Genomic DNA, 21798 nt, shown 5'->3' on the forward strand with positions numbered 1-21798 from the left:
CTTCCGAACCGCTTCATCCTCACTAGGGTCGCGGGGGTGCTGGAGCCTATCCCAGCTGTCTTCGGGCAGTAGGCGGGGGACACCCCGAATTGGTAGCCAGCCAATCGCAGGGCACACAGAGACGAACAACCATGCACGCCCTCACTCACACCTAGGGACAATTTAGAGTGACCAATCAGCCTGCCATGCATGTTTTTGGAATGTGGGAGGAAACCGGAGTACCCGGAGAAAACCCACACAGGCCCGGGGAGAACATGCAAACTCCACACAGGGAGGCCGGAGCTGGAATTGAACCCGGTACCTCTGCACTGTGAAGTCGACGTGCTAACCACTGGACTACCGGGCTGCCCTATATATATATATATATATATGAACAATGAATTGTATATGATACACGTACAGAACCATGTAATTTTTGTACTTAGTTTTTTAAAATGTCGGGCTGTGAGCTGGCAACACTTTCCAGTTTGTGTAATTCCTCAAAGTGAATGAAGAGACCGTAATAGATTTAATGAGGCGCTGCCACGAAAACAACCCGCTCGGATGTCCGCTACAATTACAGCACTTAACTGGATAAATGTCATACTTGTATAATTTGGCGGTTGTTTTTGATGTGTGTGTGCTTCGGAATGGGGACTTTTGAGTTGCAGACGCATTCGGCCTTTAAAGGTCTGTTTGGCCTTTTTAAAGAAATACATCTATATCTTAACGAATGAAATAAATAAATGAAATGCAGTGGGGGGGGGGGGGGGGGGGTTGTGTGTGTGTTTGTGCGGACTAACCGGTGTGCCCTCAAAGGGAGCATGTTCACAGTTCTCTTGCCAGGAGCGGTTGAGGCTTAGCGCAAAATCCTCAAAGAATGGATGCGTTTGGTTGAAAACTGAAAAACCGACGATGTTGACCCACTGATCCGCCACGTCGTCCAGTCGTAGCATGGAGAACTCCTGCGGGGCAAAATGACATCATGATCAGATTGCAGCATACCCAAAGCTTTGCCTTTGCCAATTTGACTACACGAAGAGCATTCAAGTGATTCAGTCATGTGATTGTGGAACCTTTTTTCTTTCAGGGCCCCTTCAAGTCCTCCAAGAGCAAAAAAAAAAAAAACCCCACAACAAAAAAAGCTAAAAATAATTATTGTTATGTTTGAAGACCATTTGCGCACACCAGTTTAAAAAAATGTTTGCCATTAGTGCGATAATGCAGCTAAAATAATGATGTGCAATGCAATTAATGGATGACTTTTTTCTTTTGTTAGTTTTGCTTATTGTTCCAGTTTATTTTGATGCACATTCTGACCACCGAAAGCAATGGTTGCCAACCTTTCCTGGCTTATGCACACCCCAAACTAAGACATGTTAAAATGATCTAAAAATACACTAGAACCTAACACAACTCATTGTTCAATGAAAATTGTTTAATTTTGCAATTCAAACATTTAATCCTTTGTCTTTTTTTCACCTCACATCAAACAAAAATAAATATATCATCATGAAAATAAATTAAGTAATATAAATACAAAAATGGGAATTTCAATCTAACAACAGAAAAACTGTTATATGGAGCGCCTTTGGACAAGTTGTCTTGAAACAAGCATTTAAACTTTACATCTTAAGGGGAAAAAAACCTGACAAAAAAATCTATTCAGAGACACCTTTACTTTCTTTTCGTCAGCCATCTGAGCTTTAACGAGACACTTAAGTCAAGACGCAGCGGCTATGCCAAAGGTAATTCAGCCGGGAAATAATTTATTTCATGTTCTCACGTAGCCCTAAGGGCAGTGGTCCTGAACCACCGCCGGTCTGCGGCCACTTTCGGCCGGTCCGCAGTGGGCCGTACAGATGAAAGAATAAAAAATTGTGCAAAAGTACACTCAAACCAGTGAGCCCCCACCGCCACACCTGTCAGTGAATGGTTGCCGGTCCGCAAAAGGGATGCACTTGTATGAACCAGTCCGCAATGAAAGGGTTAAACTGTGCATCAATTGTGTTTGTTGACTCTCAGTCTAAATCAAAATGTTGTTGCCACTGGTTGTTCCGTGACATATCAGTTGCTTTGCGGTTGCTAAGCAGTTGCTGCTGTCCTTGATGCTTTGTCCTTTGTTAATGTCACATATTGGCCTGATGTCTGACAGTATATAAACTCGGATTACTCTGTGACACGTTGTCAGCACGTCGAGCTTTCTCCCAGTCAGAGTGTCACCTTCCTTCCGTGTCTTCTGCTTCCAGCCCTGCTCTCTGTAGTTACATGGTATTTTCGTTGAATCAGACTTTTACTTTTTAATTTCCATATCTGTTTCTGGGTCAAAATTCTGCTGTTCACTTGTCAAATACTTGATTAACTTCAATTATTCTGGTGGATCCAAAAACATGCGTGGCAGGCTGATTGAACTCTCTAAAATTGTCCCTAGGTGTGATTGTGAGTGTGGATGGTTGTTTGTCTCTGTGTGCCCTGCGATTGGCTGGCAACCGATTCAGGGTGTCCCCCGCCTACTGCCCGAAGAGCAGCTGGGATAGGCTCCAGCAGCCCCCGCAACCCTAGTGAGGATCAAGCGGTTCAGAAAATGGATGGATGGATATTCTGGTGGAGTAGCAAAAAAATAAAAAAATAAAATGGCAGCATCTATTCGCGAATGAATAACAAATATGAATACTGCTCGGCTTGAATTATAAAACTAGAATGTTAAAATGTGCCTCATTTTCAAAACAAGGACAGTGAGCTCATAAAAAATACTGATAAACAGACAAATAAACTGGCAGGAAGCAGAGGGAAAATAAAAATATCTTTTTCGGTGCTTTTGCCAGGCATGTGCTGTTCCCCTTCCACCGGAGGGAAGGCTCGACACGGGACAGGCGGAAATATAGAGACGAGAACGGGAAGGGATTATTGGGGGCGGAGGAGAGGAGGAACCGGGCGGATTAACATTTCCTGAAGCCTATCGGATGGAGGTGTCAGAAATCACAAGTCCCAACATTCAGGTGCAGCCCCGGCAGGCCCTATGTGCCATCTTGCAGTTGACGAGCTGCCAATCACCCAGTGAGGCCGCAGATTGCCAAGATAAGCAAGGATGGTTGGTATGCTCGGTGAGCAAAATTAGACACAGCAGACAGAGCCGTGGACCAATGTCATCAACTGTGATAAATTATCATGTTATTGTTGGTCTGCCAGCGGGCAACAATTACTTGCATGGGTTGTGAGGGGTGAAGCCTGTCTTTTGTTTTTGTTCCTTCCACCTACATACGCGGTGCATAATGACTGCATCTTAATGGAAAAAAGCTATGAAGGTGTACGTACACTTTGGTCGTTCCCCCAGATGAGGGTGTTCAACCTCTGTTGAGGCCTACTGGCAACCATTGTAGTTAAAAAAAAAACAAAAACAAAAAAACATTGTCGTTAAAAAAAAAAACAACCCAGAACTTAATGGATTGATATTTGCGTTTGTAACACAAATATGTATGGATCAAATCAGGTTTTTGTAAGTGCAATCATAGATTCAGGAGAGAAGTTTTTGTCCAAACATCTGAATCCCAGCAAACACAATTTTCAAATATAACAGACATAAGTAAAACAAAACAAAATAAAACCCAAAAGTGATCATAAAATTGCTATCCAACATAGCCATGCTGCCCTCGTGTTTGAAGCATTGCGACATAAATCGTCATGCGAACGAAGTGCTTCTAAATGTCCGCAAATTGGAGCCAATTTTGTGTCCAATGTCTTTTTTCTTTTTTTTTCTTTCTAAATTTAACTAGGCATAGCATCAAGCCGCACACCAAGCACTGTCTGGGAAAATAATGATTATTTCCATAATGGCAGCACGTCCGGCATTGAGGTGAAGCCAGCCAGCATAACCTCTCTGAATGATGTCTTCCTTTTTCTTTCTGACTCCAGCCAGATACAGTTGAGCAGAAAGCAGTATCATGCACTTTCTTCAATAAAGACTCTATACATGACAGCAACCATGAAATTCACACAAAAAAAAAGACCATGAAATCAAAGCTGGAATTCGGAACACTTGTCTTATTCTCATCTTTCGATCTCATCACTCAAAAACAAAGGAAATGACCTTGCCGTTCCAATACCTTTGGACGGGACCATATCTCAGCCAGCGGCATATCATTTCTTAAAATAAAGACACTTCTGACCCATGACAGTGACATGTGTACAAAACCTCTATTTGCCTGCAGATTTGTTCAAATCTTGTCCTTTTTTTTTTGGCTCTTATACTGCTCAGCAAGGAACCGCATCAAGCAGCATATCATGCACCGTCTTGAATAAATCATCTTATTTCTCAAGGGGGTACTCACAAAAGACTTACAAAGTACTTTAAAAGCCAGGGTGAGCTTGGGAGCAAGTGGTGGACAGACAAATGTCAGCGCTGAGGGACAAATACCAGATTGTCCTTGACTCTTGCCCTGACGCATGGGCCAAAAGGTGGAAGGCCCCTATTGCATGTTAGCCTACTTCAACTCAAATTGGATTGTGCAGCAGGCTATTTGAGCGTCAGCCAGCAGTTTTGTTTGCATTCCCTATTGAAGAAACACTTTCCAAATTTGTATACGGAGAGAACTATTCAAGTGCAGTGCGCCACAGAAAAAAAAAGAGAATTCCATATTTTCTCACGAATACAAAGATTTAACTACCTGATTTAAAAAAAATATTTCAAGAGGCAAGTGTCCTTTAATTTTCTAGACGACCGGTAATCAAAGGATGGAGGCAGTGAGGCAATGGCTGGCTTGTAAACACCAGTGAGATACTGCCGCTATGAAAATGTCATCAACCTCAGTCCATGTTTCACTAGATTTTACACATGACTATCAACGAATGAGGGAAGGAAAGAAGGATGAGACGTCATTGACGAGACCGAAAATCACACTCCGTTCTACAATGGGACACTTCATGATGAAAATGATGATGGACAAACATATTAAAACCACCATCACGCAAATTGTGCACTTAAAACCATTTTCTTAAAATGCTTTAATGTTATCTGTCCTCCGTGGGCCCAATTCAGCTTTTTTTGGGACTGGCCATTATCGAAGAATTCACTGCTGACTGTGATTTATTATTTCCTTTATTGATTTCAGAGGCACACCCACCTGTGTGTTCTTTTGTTTTTTTCCAGCGAACATGTTTTATATCATATAAGGAATGGTTATTTGGAATGTATATGCTGCTGGCGCCTGCCAGAAAGGACGATGATGGGAAGGGGAACTAATTGTCTGCCTCCTCACACATACCTACTTTTATGACCATAGCGGATCACACTGGATTTTTGCCTTTTTGTAACTGTTTTACATGGGACATGACCGTCCGCTTCTCATTTGCATGTTAGCCTGATGTCTTTATTCATTCAAGCACACTCTGATCGACGCCTGAAAGTGCAAAGTCGTGATGTCGGAATCTGGAGAAAAAAAAGAGATGCTGGAAGACAGAGAAGAAATGACGTCAAAGTGTTGGGTCTTTATTTCGCTTTGAGCGAAATAAAAGAAACGGTGTGCAAAGCATCGACAGACGGGTGAAATTCCTTGGCACCGTGTGAGTACGGACTAAGTGTGCTTTGATAGATCAATAGTGGCAGAACCGTGCAAAGGAGCCCATCATGATGTTTACCCATCACAGCTGCTTGTCCGTGTATGCATGTGCACGGCGACACACCAGGTGAATGAGAATCTCTAATTGAGCAACACATGTAATTATAAGGGAACCTGAATATCTTCAGGCTGTGTTCGAAATGAGAAAACTACTGGCTTGTATTTGTTCACACCGTTTTAGTCGAAACAAATGCAGACTGCTTCCCACCGCTTTCGACAAGAACACTTTCTTGCATACTAAATGGGCCAAGCGTGAACTGGGCATTGCTCAGTGAAGTACAATTGGTTCTCAGCGGTGGGGAAAATGAAGGCAGACTTTGGAGGGTCAAAGCCAACTGTGATCATTGAGAAGGTGAAAAAGGCAGAGTATTTCAAATGATGAGGGCAAAGGGGTGAAAAGTTGAAACAAAGAGGCAAAATAAAAAGCTCTGAAAGAATGAGAAGTAGGAAGTTAGGGTGAAATAGGGTGCACTAACCAACATGTATTTGTTCATTCATTCCTTTTCCGATCCGCTTCATCCTCACAAGGGTCGCAGGGGGTGCTGGAGCACCAGCCGTCTTTGGGCAGTAGGCGTGGGACACCCTGAACCGGTTGCCAGCCAATCGCAGAGTACACAGAGACGAACAACCATCCGCACTCACACTCACAATTCGGGACAATTTAGACACTCATACCGAGGGACAATTTTGAGTATTCCATCAGCCTGCCATGCATGTTTCTGGAATGTGGGAGTAAACCGGAGTACCCGGAGAACACCGACGCAGGCCATGCAAAGGAGGACATGCAAACTCCACACAGGAAGGCCGGAGCCGGGATCGAACCCATGACCTCTGCACTGTGAGATCGACACGCTAACCACTGGACCACCGGGCACCTATGGTGGATATTTAAATAAATAAATACATAAATCTCCAAACGGATGTTTAAATGTTCGGCCAAGGATGGGCAAGTGGCGGACCGCAGATGCACAACTCTGCTAATTGAACCTTAGACGCAAGCCAGGCCCCCCCGCCGAGCTGCCGCGCACTACGGGTCCTCAGACACATTTCCTATCGGTCCTTCTGCGTTCAGTTTGGCAGCTTCTTCCGTGTGGCAATCCACGCATCGAAATTTAGCACAGACATTATAAAATCTGAATGATTCCGGAATAATGATCAATATCATGAGGTTGCAAACGCTAGCCAGTCAATTACATTTAAACCATTAAATAGTTGATTGTTTATTATCACCGTAGCTGATGACGTAAATTTTGCCAAATGCTCTTTTGTAAGCACAGTTGAATGAGGTGTACCATTAGTTCTACAGATTTTTCTCGAAATAAAGGTACAACGTTACATGGTATTGTGTTACAAGGGCTTAATTGGCGCAAGAAGTACCCAGCAGCACTTGACTGATAATTCTCAGCAGCCGATCACGATAAAGGACACCTTTCACATCAGATGACGCTGTGCGATCCAATTTCGTAACGGTCATTAATGACATTTCCTACAGTTTCTGCACCCTTTGATAAAGAGCGTCTTAAGTGGTGATAAGTACTGACTATTTGAAAAGTGATGGTCTTGTGATGCTGCACTGCAAACCAAGCAGGCCGTCTGAAGTCATGTTTCTCTAAATTGCATATTGATTGCTGAAAAGATAAAGTAGTCACGAATGACATTTGTGCCCTTTGATGAAAAAGGGGGGGAGGTCAGGTGAGCTCAAACGTGAAGGACTCGGCGCAGGCTTCGCCGTGGAATGAAATATATTTTCTAATATGCAGATTGTCTGTGTAGCGGGCAGTAAATCATTGCAACAATTGCCACGTAAATCTAGGCTCAAGCCTCCTGCAGGCTTTTAATTATGTTGTTCTCAGGGAACGGAGTGTGGGAGGAAAAGAGGTAGCGAAAGGGAGCCCTAGCAAATGTCATGAAGATTAGTGGTGGAAAATTGTGCATATGATGGAATGAATCCCCGGAAGCTGGACAAGAGAAGTGAAACCGCAGGGCGCCGTACCTTTACAGCTAAAGTAATTCCCCGCCAGCTCAGAGATGCCTTATCATAGCATTTATCTCTGCGCAGCATGCTGCTTTTAATACATTAGCATGGCTTCAAAGCTCATAATAGTCGCATACATCAAAAGAAATCTGGCTGGACTCATGCGGCGTGCAGAAAACAAATGGTGACTTTTATTCTATTATTCACCATTATTCACAGCGATGACTTTGACCTGGAAGAGCAACAGCCTATTTGTGAGGTAGGAACCTTATGCCCAGATTAATATTTAGACCGTTTGAGTCTAGAAATGCATGAATATTTCAGACAGCGACATATGTTAGGAATCTGAAAGAGTTTCTTCCGGGAAGCCATTCATGCTCCAGCCAGCAGAGTTAAGAAGGCTCTCAATCCCTATTAATCCTCACAAAATCGTACAAGCTTTGAGCTATTGCTAGAATCAAGTTGTAGTTGACAGAAGAAAATGCATCAAGTTCTTGGACCGGTTTTACAAAAGATATGGTTAAAACGTAGACTACAACTTTTTCCCCTTATCTAGAAATGGAGTTTGATGCACTTTCTGAGCCTTCTCTGTCATCCCTTCATGAACCTCCTGGGGGGGACAAATGTACCAGGTGGTTGCTCCACCATGGGATGGGCAGGGAACTGTAAGCAGGCATGCTGTCATGATCAAGCAGCCACGAGTTGGACTGCCATCAAACTGTCGCCTGTTCTCATGAGCCGAACGAAGCAAATGCCGCAGAAGTGGTTTGCAAGATGTGCTGCTTCACTCATTCACTCCCAAAGACGTTTTTAAACGTCTTTTCAGACTTGGTCCAGAATTGGCTGGTACTGAATGAGTTTTAATTGTCTGGCTAACACTAAAGAGGAAAGCTCATCGTTTGTAAATTGCGTTTGAAAAATATCTTTTGCAAACACCAGTCTTGGAACTTTTGACACATCTAGTTGACTAGTGATTGATTACTGTGATGCTGCTGTTCACGGCACACTGTAAACAAACAAACAAACAAAAAAAAAGTTGATTGAACTCAAAATTTCAAGGAAACAATCTATACAATTCGAAGTTGGGCAATTCAAGAAAAATATTTTTGCTAATGTGAAAAGTGTCTCTCCTACATTTTTAACAAAGAAGTAAGAGTTTACAAAAAGAAATGTCCTTGGTGTTGTCGCCAACTTAAAGATCGAAGTAAAAATTCAGCAAATAGTCTTGGAGCAAACAACTTGCTCGCTTTGGTGTGCTCACTAACATTTTATCTATTTATTAATGTTAGAGTTTAGATCCGCATATGTAATCATTTAAGTCCAGTTGCTGCTGATGAGGCAACTCATTCTCAACGTCTGTGGTCATTACAGACGGAATTCTGGCTTGGGATCGTCTCACAGAAGCTGTGATTGGATCACATGGATCCGCAACAACAATATCGTAAAAAAATAAAATAAAAAAAAAAGATTTCCCTTCATACAATTAACTTCTATCGGAAATGATACCTACATAAAGAAAATACATGAATGGAAAAAATTCCAAGCATTCTGATTCAATTGAGCCATGCCAAGTCGTCTTTCAAATAACTTTGTCACTAAAAGGATAGCGGTGATGACAAAGCATCTGAGTTTTTTGTTGTTTTTTGCATGTGTCTTGACGAAATCAAATTCACATTTAATCTTGTGATGTTCGCTTCTCAGGATGTTGATACATTGATCATGACAGAGCATCCCTAAGGTCTTCTTTCCTAGCAATCCAGTCTGCTGCAACAATTTGTTTCCTAGTGTACTCGCTGCTGGATTTTCATCCGCTCGGCAGGTTGTTGGCAAGGTTTTCCAGCATGCATCATCTATTCAAAATCTTTTGTTCCAAAAAATGACACTGATGCTATTCATCCAGAAGTCGAAGAAAAGAAAAGTTTGACAGGCATTGAAAATCTGAGTCAGTCATCCCCCATTGGGATCTTCTCATTTGTACATTGAACCTTTTGTTTCTGGCTTTTTAATAAAACACAATCCAAATCCCATATGGCTGATTACCAGAGCAAACACTGCGGTCAATCGTAGCTTTGATAAAACATGAACATAAACAGGAATGCGCATTAACCAAAGAGGAAGTGAGCTACAACCACATGGATATTCTGGTAGTCAACAGAGGAATACAGCGGTTGCAACCTTTTAGTGGCACTTGGTTCCCAACAGCGTAGTTAGTGCTAAGCAGCACTTAGGTGCCCGTGTGTTAAAAACAACCGATGCTGGCACGGTGAATTTAACTATTTAACAAAAATGGGAATTTCTCCATTGTGAGACAAATAAAGGTTTGCTTATCTTCTTTTCTTTAAAACACTTGGAACGCTTTTATTAAATGTCGTTTGACGCATTTCACACAATGTAGTGTGGATGGCAAATAAATAAATCCCCGTGGTGGAAGAACACTCGACAAATGAAAAGAAATGTGAAAAGACAAGACAATGATCACAAGCACTTATAGTAACATTACTTGATGGCGACACAATATTTTTCACGTGTGCCGGAAAGAGTACCACTCGATGGTTAAATGGGATAATCATTTCAGGATCGGCACAAGCAGTACAATGCTTCTTCATAAGGTCGTGGCTCAGAAGTATTATTATGGCGGCAATTTGTGAAAAGGCCTTGATTGACCTTTACATCATTCTTGAATAAAACAGGGGAAAAAAACAACAACAGTGTTCTCTGTAGATTTGCCGACACAGAATTATTGCAGTGAGTGTTACGATGGGAAGGAGGTGTCTGTCCGTATGGGGAGAGCTGTTGTTTTGCTCCACTGGACAACACTCGTTGGCTAATTGAGATACCGCGTCTATTAGTAGAGGCTCTTATTTGAGGACGTGTGGCATGTAATTTGGTATGAATCGACATCATTAACACAAGCGGATTGGAAGAGTCGCTGTTTGTGATATAATCAGAGAAGCGGAAGACATTTTCAGCTGGGCTGTGAATCTTATTTGTGTGGGATGGGTCAAATGTACGGGCAGATACGGCATATTTCAAATCAGAGATAAATCTGGAGAAATAGACTTGTTCGGATTTTGAGTTTCTGAACGGCGCCCAAAACGAAATAGGAAGTAGATGGTGACTTTTGAGACATCCTGTTCTATTGACCACTAATGTGTTGTCAGTGAATAGCTATTAGCACTTCTAATTCACTATCCCTTGTCATTCCATATTGGATGTGGTGGAGCAGGTGTACAGATTGGATGAAGAAAGCATGCAGGATAAACAAAGAAATGTGGTCGGAAATACTGTAGGTTGAAGGAAGTAATAGTGCGGAAAAAGGAAGTCAACAACTCATTCCAACTTTCCTTGCAAGAGGCGACAGTAAGCTGTGCCACTCAAGCTGGAGGATTTAGAAGATAATAGACTGTTGTACAATTGACTTCGGTAAGGCATCAAGAAGTTTGTTTGTTTGTTTATTGAACATAAAACATATATACAGTAATAATTTGACAGAAAACAAGGTAGATAAAAAAAGAAAGAAATCAATCTTCATACAACACAGTTATTATGTTCAAGGGAGTAGGAAGAAGTAAAAAACTTATCTAGTCCTACCCCGTTATGTGATTGTATCTAATAAATCATTTTTATATCAATCAGAAAAGAAAAAAGTAAGAAGAAAGAAGTCTCCATTAAGGCTCATACTTTACCCTTAACCGTGATATTTTTACAACTTTTGGTTTGTATCGGGATTATATACTTCCACACCCTGACACTCTTGTGTCAATTTTCTCTTGTATTCATAATGGATATTTATATACCTTTCTCTATTTATCAACTTAGTTCTGATTTATCATTATATTTAATGTTTTGAATTTATCATTTTAACTCTGATTGATGTAGGTTGTTTGTACTATTTTTTTGAATTTGTTTTTGAACTCAGCAAGCGATTTACTCATTTTCAGGTCCGTTTCGAGATTATTCCATAGATTAACACCTTTGATAGATACACTTCTTTGCTTGATGTTTGTTCTTGTTTTGAGTTTTTTGAATAAGTTGGTACCTCTTAAATCATAGCTGCTTTCTCGAATTTCGAAAAACTTCTGAATGTTTTGGCTTAGCAGGTTATTGTGTGCTTTGTACATTAATTGGGCGATTTTAAAGTCAACCAGGTCATAAAATTTCATCGTATTTAATTTGATAAATAGTGGATTTGTGGGTTCCGTATATTTTGATCTATTAATAATTCGAATTGCTTTTTTTTGTAGGTTGAGAATAGGGAGTGTGTTTGTTTTGCAGGCATTTCCCCATATTTCCACACAGTAGGTCATATATGGTAATAATAATGAAGTGTATAATGTGTACCTTTGAGACCTTGCAGATATCATTTATATATAAGATGAATAGTTTTGGACCAAGCACTGACCCCTGAGGAACTCCGTGAGTGATTTTTAGTTGAAGTGGCAGTGCCAAGGAAAGTGAATGCTCTCAGGGTGGATGCAGAGGAGTCAACAAACTACAGGTATTTACATGACCAGGCAAATTTTGGGGATGTTGTAGTAAAGCAGCTCTGTGTTATTGGTAGAGAAGAAATAAGTCATACAAATAAAGCAGGTCACGGGGAATGATGAGGTAAAAGTGTTGTGTCTTGTGCCAGCCTAAACAGCAACTTCTAGTCTTCAACTCCATCTAATCTAGTCAACACAAATAGGTGACTTTTTGGTGGTGGTGGTGGGGGGTGCAGGGGTGTTGTCATTGTTTGCGTAAAAACATAATTGAATAAGTCATCTTTAATTTCTTGTTCCCAAATATTAAAAAAAAAAAAAAAACAGCGTGCTGACCTAAAAAATGTGTTTTTTCATGTTTTTCAAAAATATGACAGACAACTAATCTATGAGGGTAACAATTAGATGATTGAGCGTTTTTTCTTGTTTTGGGGGCTTGGCCATTCATGCATGACCTGTTTTTTTTTTTCAGTATGCACACTATGCAAGTTGATAAAAGGGAAACCATATTGTGTGCAGTGATATCCATTAATCCATCCATCCATTTTCTAATTATCCTCACGAGGGGTCGCGGGTGTGCTGGAGCCTATCCCAGCTGCCTTCGGGCAGTAGACAGGGGACACCCTGAACTGGTTGCCAGCCAATCGCAGGACTCACACAGATGAACAATCATTCGCGCTCACGCTCACACCTGGGGACAATTTAGAGTGTTCCATTAACCTGCCATGCATGTTTTTGTAATGTGGGAGAAAACTGGAATAACCAGCGAAAACCCACATAGGTACGGAAGAACATGCAAACTCCACACAAGAAGGCCAGATCTGGAAACGAACCCTGCACCTCTGCACTGTGAGGCGGACGTGCTAATCAGTCGCCCGCCGTGCCCCCTTTGCAGATCTTTTCATTTATTTTTCATATCCACAGTTTACTTTCGCATCAGTAAAGGATTGAATCTGTACTTGGACTTTCACTAAAGTATTTTTAACATGTGTTTGTGTACTCAAGTACACAGGGTGTCTATTGCAAGGCCTGGCATGCATGTTTTTAGAATGTGGGAGAAAACTGCAGTACCCGAATCTTTTTTCAGGGCCAACAGAAATAAAGGCAGAAGAATATTTCTAAGCTGTGAAAGAGTAATCGACCCCAGTTATCAGCCAATGTACCCTTGAGCTTACAACGACATATTTGCACCTTGAGCCAACGTAACCCGCAGTTTGGCAAACATGACTCATTATACCGCCCTCTGTGGATACTGTTACATTCATCAACACTGTCCTCATTCTGTTCTCTAAGTGAGAATGTGACAGTGACATTTTCCTCTTCAAGAAGGTCGAGCAAATGAAGAAAGCATACATGACTACAAGATGAACTCAAAGCTGCACAAGCTACATTTCCATCCTCATTCCTACATGAGAGAAGTTTAATTCACATTCTCATAACTGGCAAAATGGACACTGGAAAGAGGTTGCTTTTGTTGTCTTGGCAACCCGACAAAGGGAGGTGGAGACTTGGGGGGGGGCAATGATGTTTTATCTTTGAGAGGACAGTCTGTTCAGTTCAGCTGTTTGACTCAAATCAAGTTTACAGTGTGCATCTGTACATTATGAACAATTCTTATGGGTTGCAGTGTTGACACTAAACTGTTTTAAGATTTGAATAACACGACTAACTTTGAAGGGGTGCTGTTAGCCTATGCTATGTATGGAAGTGGTCAGGAGCAGCTCGTTTCAAAGTGCGTGGCAGAGGACTTTGCGTGAGGTGCAGCAGATTAAGAAAAATACTTGTCCTTTTCTCATTTTTTTTAAACCTGCTGTGCTCTCTTCCAGTTACCCCAGTTGATTTTTAGGTCATTTTAGTGTGAGAGAGGAGTCAGTTCTGGACACAAAGGCCTTGTTCAAACTGCAGGCAAATCAATAATTTTAATCCTATCGTTTCTTGAAGCTCCACTGTCCGCATTTTTATTTCAGTGAAAGTGACCAGATCAGATTTTGGTGTCCACTCTCAACAGTGTTAGGTCGTTACAGAGTCGCGATTCGGCTTGTCTCTTATGGTGGAGCTCCTGGTACTGGGGACTTGGGGGAGTGAGGTGTTGATAGATCTGAAGGTACGGGTGGTGGATGTTTAGCATGATGAGTTCTTGGAGGCGGGTTGGTGTGAGTCCGTGTGTGCATTTATGGATTAGTAACAGAATGTTGCTCGGTATCCTGATGAAGAGCCTTTTAAAGTAGTACAGCCTTGAGGAAATTAAGGCATCTTGAGAGATTGCGAAGGTGGTAAAATGTTTTTTTTATATGGTGTTTGAAGGTCAGATGGAGGTCCAACTGGACACCAAAGTTTGTTGCTGAGGAGGAGAGGAGAATGACCTGTCTGTCGAAGGTAACTTGGGATATGAGGAGTGAACGTGATGGTGGATACCAATGAGGAGTGCTTCTGTTTTATTGCTGTTGAACTGTTGTTCGTTCAGGCCTTGATTTTCTCAAAGCAGGAAATGAGAGATGACAGCGCTATGGAGGAGTTTGGTCCATTTTTAATGTGGAGTTGTGTGATGTCAGCATAGCAGTGGAAAGACAGTTTATGTTTACTGATGACGTGAACAAAAGGAAGCATGTATACCTGGAAGAGGATGGGTCTGAGTACTGACCTGTGGGGAACACCACAGGTGACATGGAGCGGTCTGGACTCACTTCCTTCATGCGAGACATGGTCAGTCCTGTCTTAAGTCATTACACTAGGTTGTCCATCAGTCTTTCAGTCTTACGGTGGTATGGGTACGCTAAAAGGAGGAGGGTGTGGTCCACGGTGTCAAAAGCCGCTGTTAGGTCCAGGAGAATGAGAGGTGTTGGCGATCCTGAGTCACCAGTCATGAAAAGGTCGTTTGTGAACCCTGATCAGAGTTATGGGCTGCACTAAAACCAAACCTAAAATTGTCAGACAGATTGTTTTGTGTGAAGTGGTCCAGAAGCTGTGTGGCAACGATATTTTTCAAGTAACTTGGAAAAAAAGGGGAGGTTCGAAATAGGCCTGGAGTTTGCCATACTATCTGGGTCTGGGAGAATTTCTTCTGGAGGGGGCGAATGACAGCAATTTGGAGAGCAGGTGGAACATGAGCAGTTAGAAATGGGAGGCTAATAATCAGGCTGAGGGTGGAGATATGTGATTTGAGCAGAGAGGATTGGAAGAAGTCGAGCCAGCAGGTGGTTGGTTTCATGACATCGTCGACAACAGCTATTTTGTGGGGGTTTAAGTTTGACCTATAGGAGCTCGCACGATACGGATTTTACCATGTGGTGTAATTTATAGCTATGACGTTTAGGAAAAAAAAATCCACCTGTTGATAAAAGTAATCCTGAATTCATCAGTACGACTAAATACATTACTGTGGGTGGGTATTTGTTCATGTTTGCATTCTTGTGTGCTGGCCACTTGGTTAGAACCATCATTTGTCGATGATGGTACGAATAAGGCTTTTTCTATTCTGCTCAATTAATTTTCTGTTACCAGAGCAGAGCAATTGGGGCCAAGGTAACTTTGAAATACATTAGAGGGTTGATATAATTTATATGTAGAGTAAATCAAAGTACAGTACTGTAATAACACATAATTTACCGGTATGTAAAAAATTATTTCTACCGCCATTAAGAACATTGGCAATGAGCCTCTCTAATGCAAAAAAATAGTCAGTTATTTGTATTACAGATGGAAGGCAAGCACATATTATTTATGACATATTAATGTTGTTTACAGTCTGCATGCTTTTTGTCTCCCTCCACATAGCCCATTACCTTTTCCATTTCTCAGCCGATTGAGTCTCAGCTATGAGTCTAAACAGGGCAATATGAACCTGACATAAGCGGCGGAGGGGAATTAATTAAATCTCAATCATTTTCACAGTCACAATGAGCGCACTCTGAAACCTTTTGAAAGACAAGGTGCTTCGTGGATTTTGCAGGGCAAGGTGGATGATTCTTTTTTTAGTTCCTTTAAAAATTGGAAAGGAAATTCGGCCTGAGCAATAGACATAAAATTGAATTCTGGATCGCCTAGATAATATTTTTCATTAAGGCCAAAGCCTGAGGAAGGCGGAGTGAGGGACATATGCTGTTTGTTGCGAAAGATGGCCTGAGGATTGGCTGTAAGGAAACCGTGAAATGACAAGAACACCACAGATCAAAACAACCCCAGCAGAGGAAAACAAACCTTTCTAATAAGATGAAAAAGGAAAGAAAAAAATCATGCTAGCCTATATTTGAGCTGATCTAAGGTGATAAAACACTTTCTTTGAAGAAAGGAAGAAATAATTACAAGCAAATGGTATGTTGAGCTCAGAGCTCCAACTTGGTCATAAAGCATGGAGGGCATGCCAGTGTCTTGACAAAGAATAATGGGGATTAACTCAGATAACAGCCTCAGCCGAACACAAAACCTCACTTCATAATTAATACATAGTAACCTATGGGCATACATTAAAATGAGGGTCAAAAATAAAAGCATTAGCTTAAATGAACAACGGCCCTGCGGTCGCACTACTGGGAAACCAACAAAAACATTGCGGAAAAAACTCCCCAAAACCTCCTAACCATCACAAAAGCAGAAGATTGAAGACATCTACAGTATATTTGAATTGCGACAAGCTCAGGAGATCATGGGAAGTCAGTTCAACCTGCATCCAAGGATGCAGACACATTTCGTTCCTTTTTCTCCAACAAGGAGAAAATATACAAGGAGAAATGTACTTGGATCTATTATTGTAAAGGGTGAACCAAACGTCACGATATGAAAAAAAAAATCTTCAGGTATCATTTGGACAAATATGGAGCCATCGAACAGCACTTGATAGTTTTTGTTAGCATATCATTCCCTCGCTGATAGCTTGCCAATTAACAATGAAGCAGTGTTGCAAAATTGCCACCTGGTCAGACATTTGTCGGTTTAGGTCTGTGGTTCAGCTCCGGTTTGACAACATTGAACATAGCTGATGCTATCCATGGCAAGTTTCTCAAAACAGGATCTGTTCATCACAAATCATGCAGCAGAAAGCCTGCTTGTTCCACCACTGACGAAAATACTGACTTCTCGGAGCAGTCGGTCGCGCAAAGCCAGCAAACACAAAAAGTTGATTCAGCAGATGGTTTCGGAGGGTGATAAAGCTTTACTTTGTGGCGACTTCAGGTTATCCGAAGCCTCACTTTGAGCGGTTTTGTTGATGTTGAATGTGAGTTCAGCCCTCCAGATAGACCTGACTGACTTTGCACAAATGCCTACTCCAAGCGTTTTCATCAATGGTGATGGTAGCAGGCCATCCGCTGAGTTTCTAGAAACTTCCCATGGATAGCGTAAATTGTACGATGCGTTGTAGCAGTGTGACACCATAAAGCTTCTCAAACTGCAGCTGAACCGCGGCCGGGGACAGAAAAAAAAACTTCTTAGCACGCGGAAATTTTGCAACGCAGCTCCAATGTCAATTTGCAAGCCATGGGCAAGGGAATGACATAAAAACTGCGAAGCCTAAAGCCTTTTAGCTGATGCTGATACATGAAACAAAATAGAAAAAAGGACGTGTACGGGATGCTCTGCATCTCAAATACGTTTAAGAAATAGAATACCGTAATTTCCGCACCTAAAAGCCTGCCAGTTTCTTAAGATCTCACAGCGCGCCTTAAAATCCGATGCGCCTTGTGTATGGTCATTATGGTAATATTTCGACCCCCAAAATGGCTCCTTGCTCGAGACATGCTGAGAACGCAGAGTTCAAACTTCAGGCCAGGGGTGTCAAACTCCTTTTTGTTGAGGGCCACATTGTCGTTCCGGTTTCCCTTGGAGGGCCATTATGAATTTTGGGAAACCATCTAAATGTTTAATCACCTCCACATATTACATATACAGTACACAACAATTGATGCATACCTAGTTTTCAAATCAGAAGTCAAGAATAATGACCTTTAGGGTGGATTATATATGACAATTTAAAATTTTGGTTCAGACATTAGCAGGCATCATGGAACTTGACATGCTTGATTTGCTTTCGCGGGCCACATGTGGCCCCCGGGTCTTGACTTTGACACCCAGGCTTAAGGCGATTGGTTACGCAGTTGAACACTGAAATAGAGCAGTTGTAAGAGAGTTCAACGTGAACGAATCAATGTTATAACTTGCTGTTGGTTAAGTGAACTGTGTCGCTGCTTTATTAAATACGTTTTACTGAAATCTGATCGTTCTGTTGGTGTTTCGGTGAGCGTAGCTCCATCTAGTGGATGCATTGTAGATTGCGTCTAATAAAGCGGTGCGCCCAATATATGAAAAAAATTACAAAATTGGCCATTCATTGAAGGTGCGCATTGAAGGTGCGCCTCATAATGCAGTGCGTCTTTTAGTGTGGAAAATACGGTGTGTGTGTGTGTGTGTGTATATATATATATATATATATATATATATATATATACAGTATATATATATATATATATATATATATACAGTATATATAAAACTGTAGAAACCTACTGTATATATGTATGAAACAGATGTGTATTTACAATGATTGTAGCTTGCACATAGCAGCGTTTATTCGTACAAACTGCCTAAATCTACTTGATCCACACAACAAAACGATATACTGACTCAAGTTGCTTTCCTTTTCAGCATCTTTCAGAGCTTTGAACAGCAGCTTAAAGGATGAGCAGTATGAGACTTTTTTTTTTTTTTAAAGACCCCCCCAGAGACTTTCTCCAGCGGAAGGCCCAGACTCCACAGAGGGTATTAAGACAAGAAGAATGCGCAGAGAGATTAGACGCAGAAGGTATATTTGTATTTAATTCCATGATTCTTTTATGTACCCCTAAAGAGAGCCTGCGTACCACTCAGGGTATGCGTACCGCACTTTGAGAATCCCTGATTTAAAAGGCAAAATTTGTATTTGGAATTTTGGACTTACTTTGGGAGTCTAGATTTGCATGCCATGACACGCTTACATCACCGACATGATGTTCGGCAAACAGGAGCTGAGGCAGAGATGCAGTATGACACCATGGCCTCATTATTCAAAGTCAAATTGAATGTGATTAAAAATAAGCAATGTGCTGAGTGTTGACAATCACTTCACTCATTTCTTTCCCTCCATTCTTTGACTCGTTTACGTTTGCTGACGTGAGCTGCAGCTTATCTCGACTTTCCACGATACCTTGTGGTGGAGTGTTGCAGGAGCAAATCTTAATAGAGCTTTTGTGTTTTATGAATTTCTTTGTCATTGACAGTATTTATGATATTCTGCTAAGAGATCTATGGGCGATGGACAGTACAAATTGGTTCAGACTTGGCAGAGGCCTGCACTCTATTTAGTGCTTTTAGGCTGGATTTACATGACAGGTTTAGGTCTCTTATTCCAATTTACTGGCCATACCCAATTACTTTGACTCTAAAATGAGATGTGTGCCATTGCCCTGAATCACTGATACTTGCTGCACACGAAAAAAATCAAATGCATCAATGTATTATAAAATGAACTACAAAATGTTTTTTTTTTTAAACTCAGCCTGAGCAAAGTGCACTTTGATCTGATTCCAATTTTAGTAAATAACATTAAAAAGATTAATTGCCTTGATATTTTTTTCTTCACATATTTGTGTTGCTCCCGATTATACTTTCACACAGTTGTTTACCTAGCAGAACCTTCTCAGAAAAATTCTGACTATAAATCAAGTCACAACATTCAGATCCCCTGCAGGCCACTGGAAGGACCAAAAGTTTGTTTTTCTGTCTATAGATCATATTTCGAATATGACAGCGGATGGGGTTGCGGGGGGTTGTTAATATCCAAGTGAACATGCTCATCTTTGTGCATCCTGGTGGCTTTCATAGCCCCGGTCGGTAATGTGTGACGTTGCCATCCGCCCCTTGAAATACGGACTCATCCTTTATTTGGGAATTAAACGTTGCATCCCGTATTGTTTCAATATGAGATGTGGTTTGTTTCGTATTTTCCTAATTGTTCCATGCGTCTGTCACACACAGACGTGAACACAGAATTTAACAATAATGAACGAAATAAAAGACAGGAAATATTAAAGACAGCAAGGTGGTATTGGCGGGAGGTAGGAACCCACGAGCGTAGAATATGTTCAATAACTTGCTTTTTATCATTACGGACTAAAACCAGACCGCGGTGACTGACGTGACAAGTGTGTGGATGTGAAAAGGAACAAAGTAAATATGCGGACAGGTGAGCAGGTGGGGGTTGCACTGGATAATACATGCGTGCAAATGTTTCCAAGCATGTGGCGCTCTTCTTTTTGTCGAGATCAAAACAAGGCAACGCCGTCACTGGCAGGCCCGATCTCGTGCTCAGCTAACCTTCAAATGGCATTAGGGGTCCCATCAACATATGAGTCACAAGCAACCTGATGTGATTTATTCAATCCCGCAGAGTAGCTTGGGTGGTGGGGAACAAATCACTTAGATGGAAGCCACAGAGCATAGACTGAGTGCCAGTGGGACTGAAAATGTGTCTGTCCGCACAAGCGTGTGTCCTTTTATCATTCTTTGTGCCGACCATCCATCAGGTTAGGTACAACAAGCCTCTGTGCGTGCGTGTGTGCGCGTGCATGTGTGTGCGCGTGGGTGTGTGCATGACTCCCATGCATATGCTGTATTAAGTTGCCCGTAAGAGGTTCCATGACAACAGTTCTGTCAGCGGCCACCTTTCAAAGACTGATGCTGTTTTTCACTCTCTCTGCTTTAGTACATGTAGAGTGGTTTTGCTTTACACACTTCTTTCAAAAAGCCGCAATGGTTCACATCACTGGCAGTGTTTCATCAGCAATGGTTATCATCGGTTTCATCATGGCATGGTGTGCCGCAGAAAATCAACCATCACTTAATTCGTCCGAAAATTATGCTGAACAACAACATTTGAACAACAATTATTGGTCTGTCATGTTGGTCTGATTGGTTCTTTTCTCATTTTGTCCCGTCTGTTCCATTTTTGAAGTGGTTCTCTTCTCCTACTTGCACGTGATTCCTTCTTCTGATTGGATTTTGTCACAGTGGTTTTTCGTTCGTCTTTTATATGTTGAAGAAATTGTCCGTCAATTTAGTTGTCATTATCGTGTCAACGAATGGCTTCTTATTTGTTTTTGGGGGGGGGGGGGGGGGGTCAGCTGAAAAAATATATTTATGATGAAATGAATGACGCAAAATAAGTCAATGGAATGAACACTGCTGCAGGTTTACAAAAAAATTTTATAAACAGCAAAATCCAAGTGCCTTATTTCAATATGTTCTGAGATTTTTACACAGGTTAATACATGACTGACATTTCATATGACTTTAAAGGCATATTTTTCCTGGAAAAATAAATAAATAAACCCCATTCAAACAGAATAAATGTAGCAAAACTCGCAAATGAAGACAGACAGCGGCCAAATCTGTGAGGGGGCACAAGGCAAGACTTGAAGAAATGCAAATTACAGGTGAGTGGCATGAGGACGTTGATGGGTGTCTTCAGATGAGTTAGGAGAAACAGATTAGGCAATGGAGCGCTGTGGCACATCGTTAGTCACGGGTGTCTCAGAGCAAAGATAAATGAAGTGCCAGTGGGGTAAGCAGACAGAAGGACGCAAAGCTCGGAGGAACGAAGAGTGAACAAAGCCAAGAAAATGAGAGCCAACGCAAAAAGATAGCGAGAATTAAGAACAGGCCCCTAAGTGTAAGGCATGCAGGGGAGCAATAACGTGACCTATATTAACATTGTATTATC

At 41.5% G+C, this 21798-nt stretch overlaps 1 protein-coding gene across 5 annotated transcripts in view; it reads right to left on the bottom strand.

Moving 5' to 3' along the window:
* Positions 1–21798, bottom strand: part of grik4 (glutamate receptor, ionotropic, kainate 4) — a 249915-nt gene that overhangs the window by 55202 nt on the left and 172915 nt on the right. For all 5 annotated transcript variants that reach the window (XM_086125398.1, XM_086125396.1, XM_086125397.1 and 2 more), the window contains one exon: positions 783–944. In XM_086125398.1, the coding sequence (XP_085981524.1) occupies positions 783–944 (162 nt within the window). The remainder of the gene's footprint in view (positions 1–782; positions 945–21798) is intronic.

This window comes from Hippocampus guttulatus, chromosome 12 (assembly GCF_054856545.1).
Source record: "Hippocampus guttulatus isolate MCC_2025c chromosome 12, RoL_Hgut_1.0, whole genome shotgun sequence".
NCBI lineage: Eukaryota > Metazoa > Chordata > Actinopteri > Syngnathiformes > Syngnathidae > Hippocampus > Hippocampus guttulatus.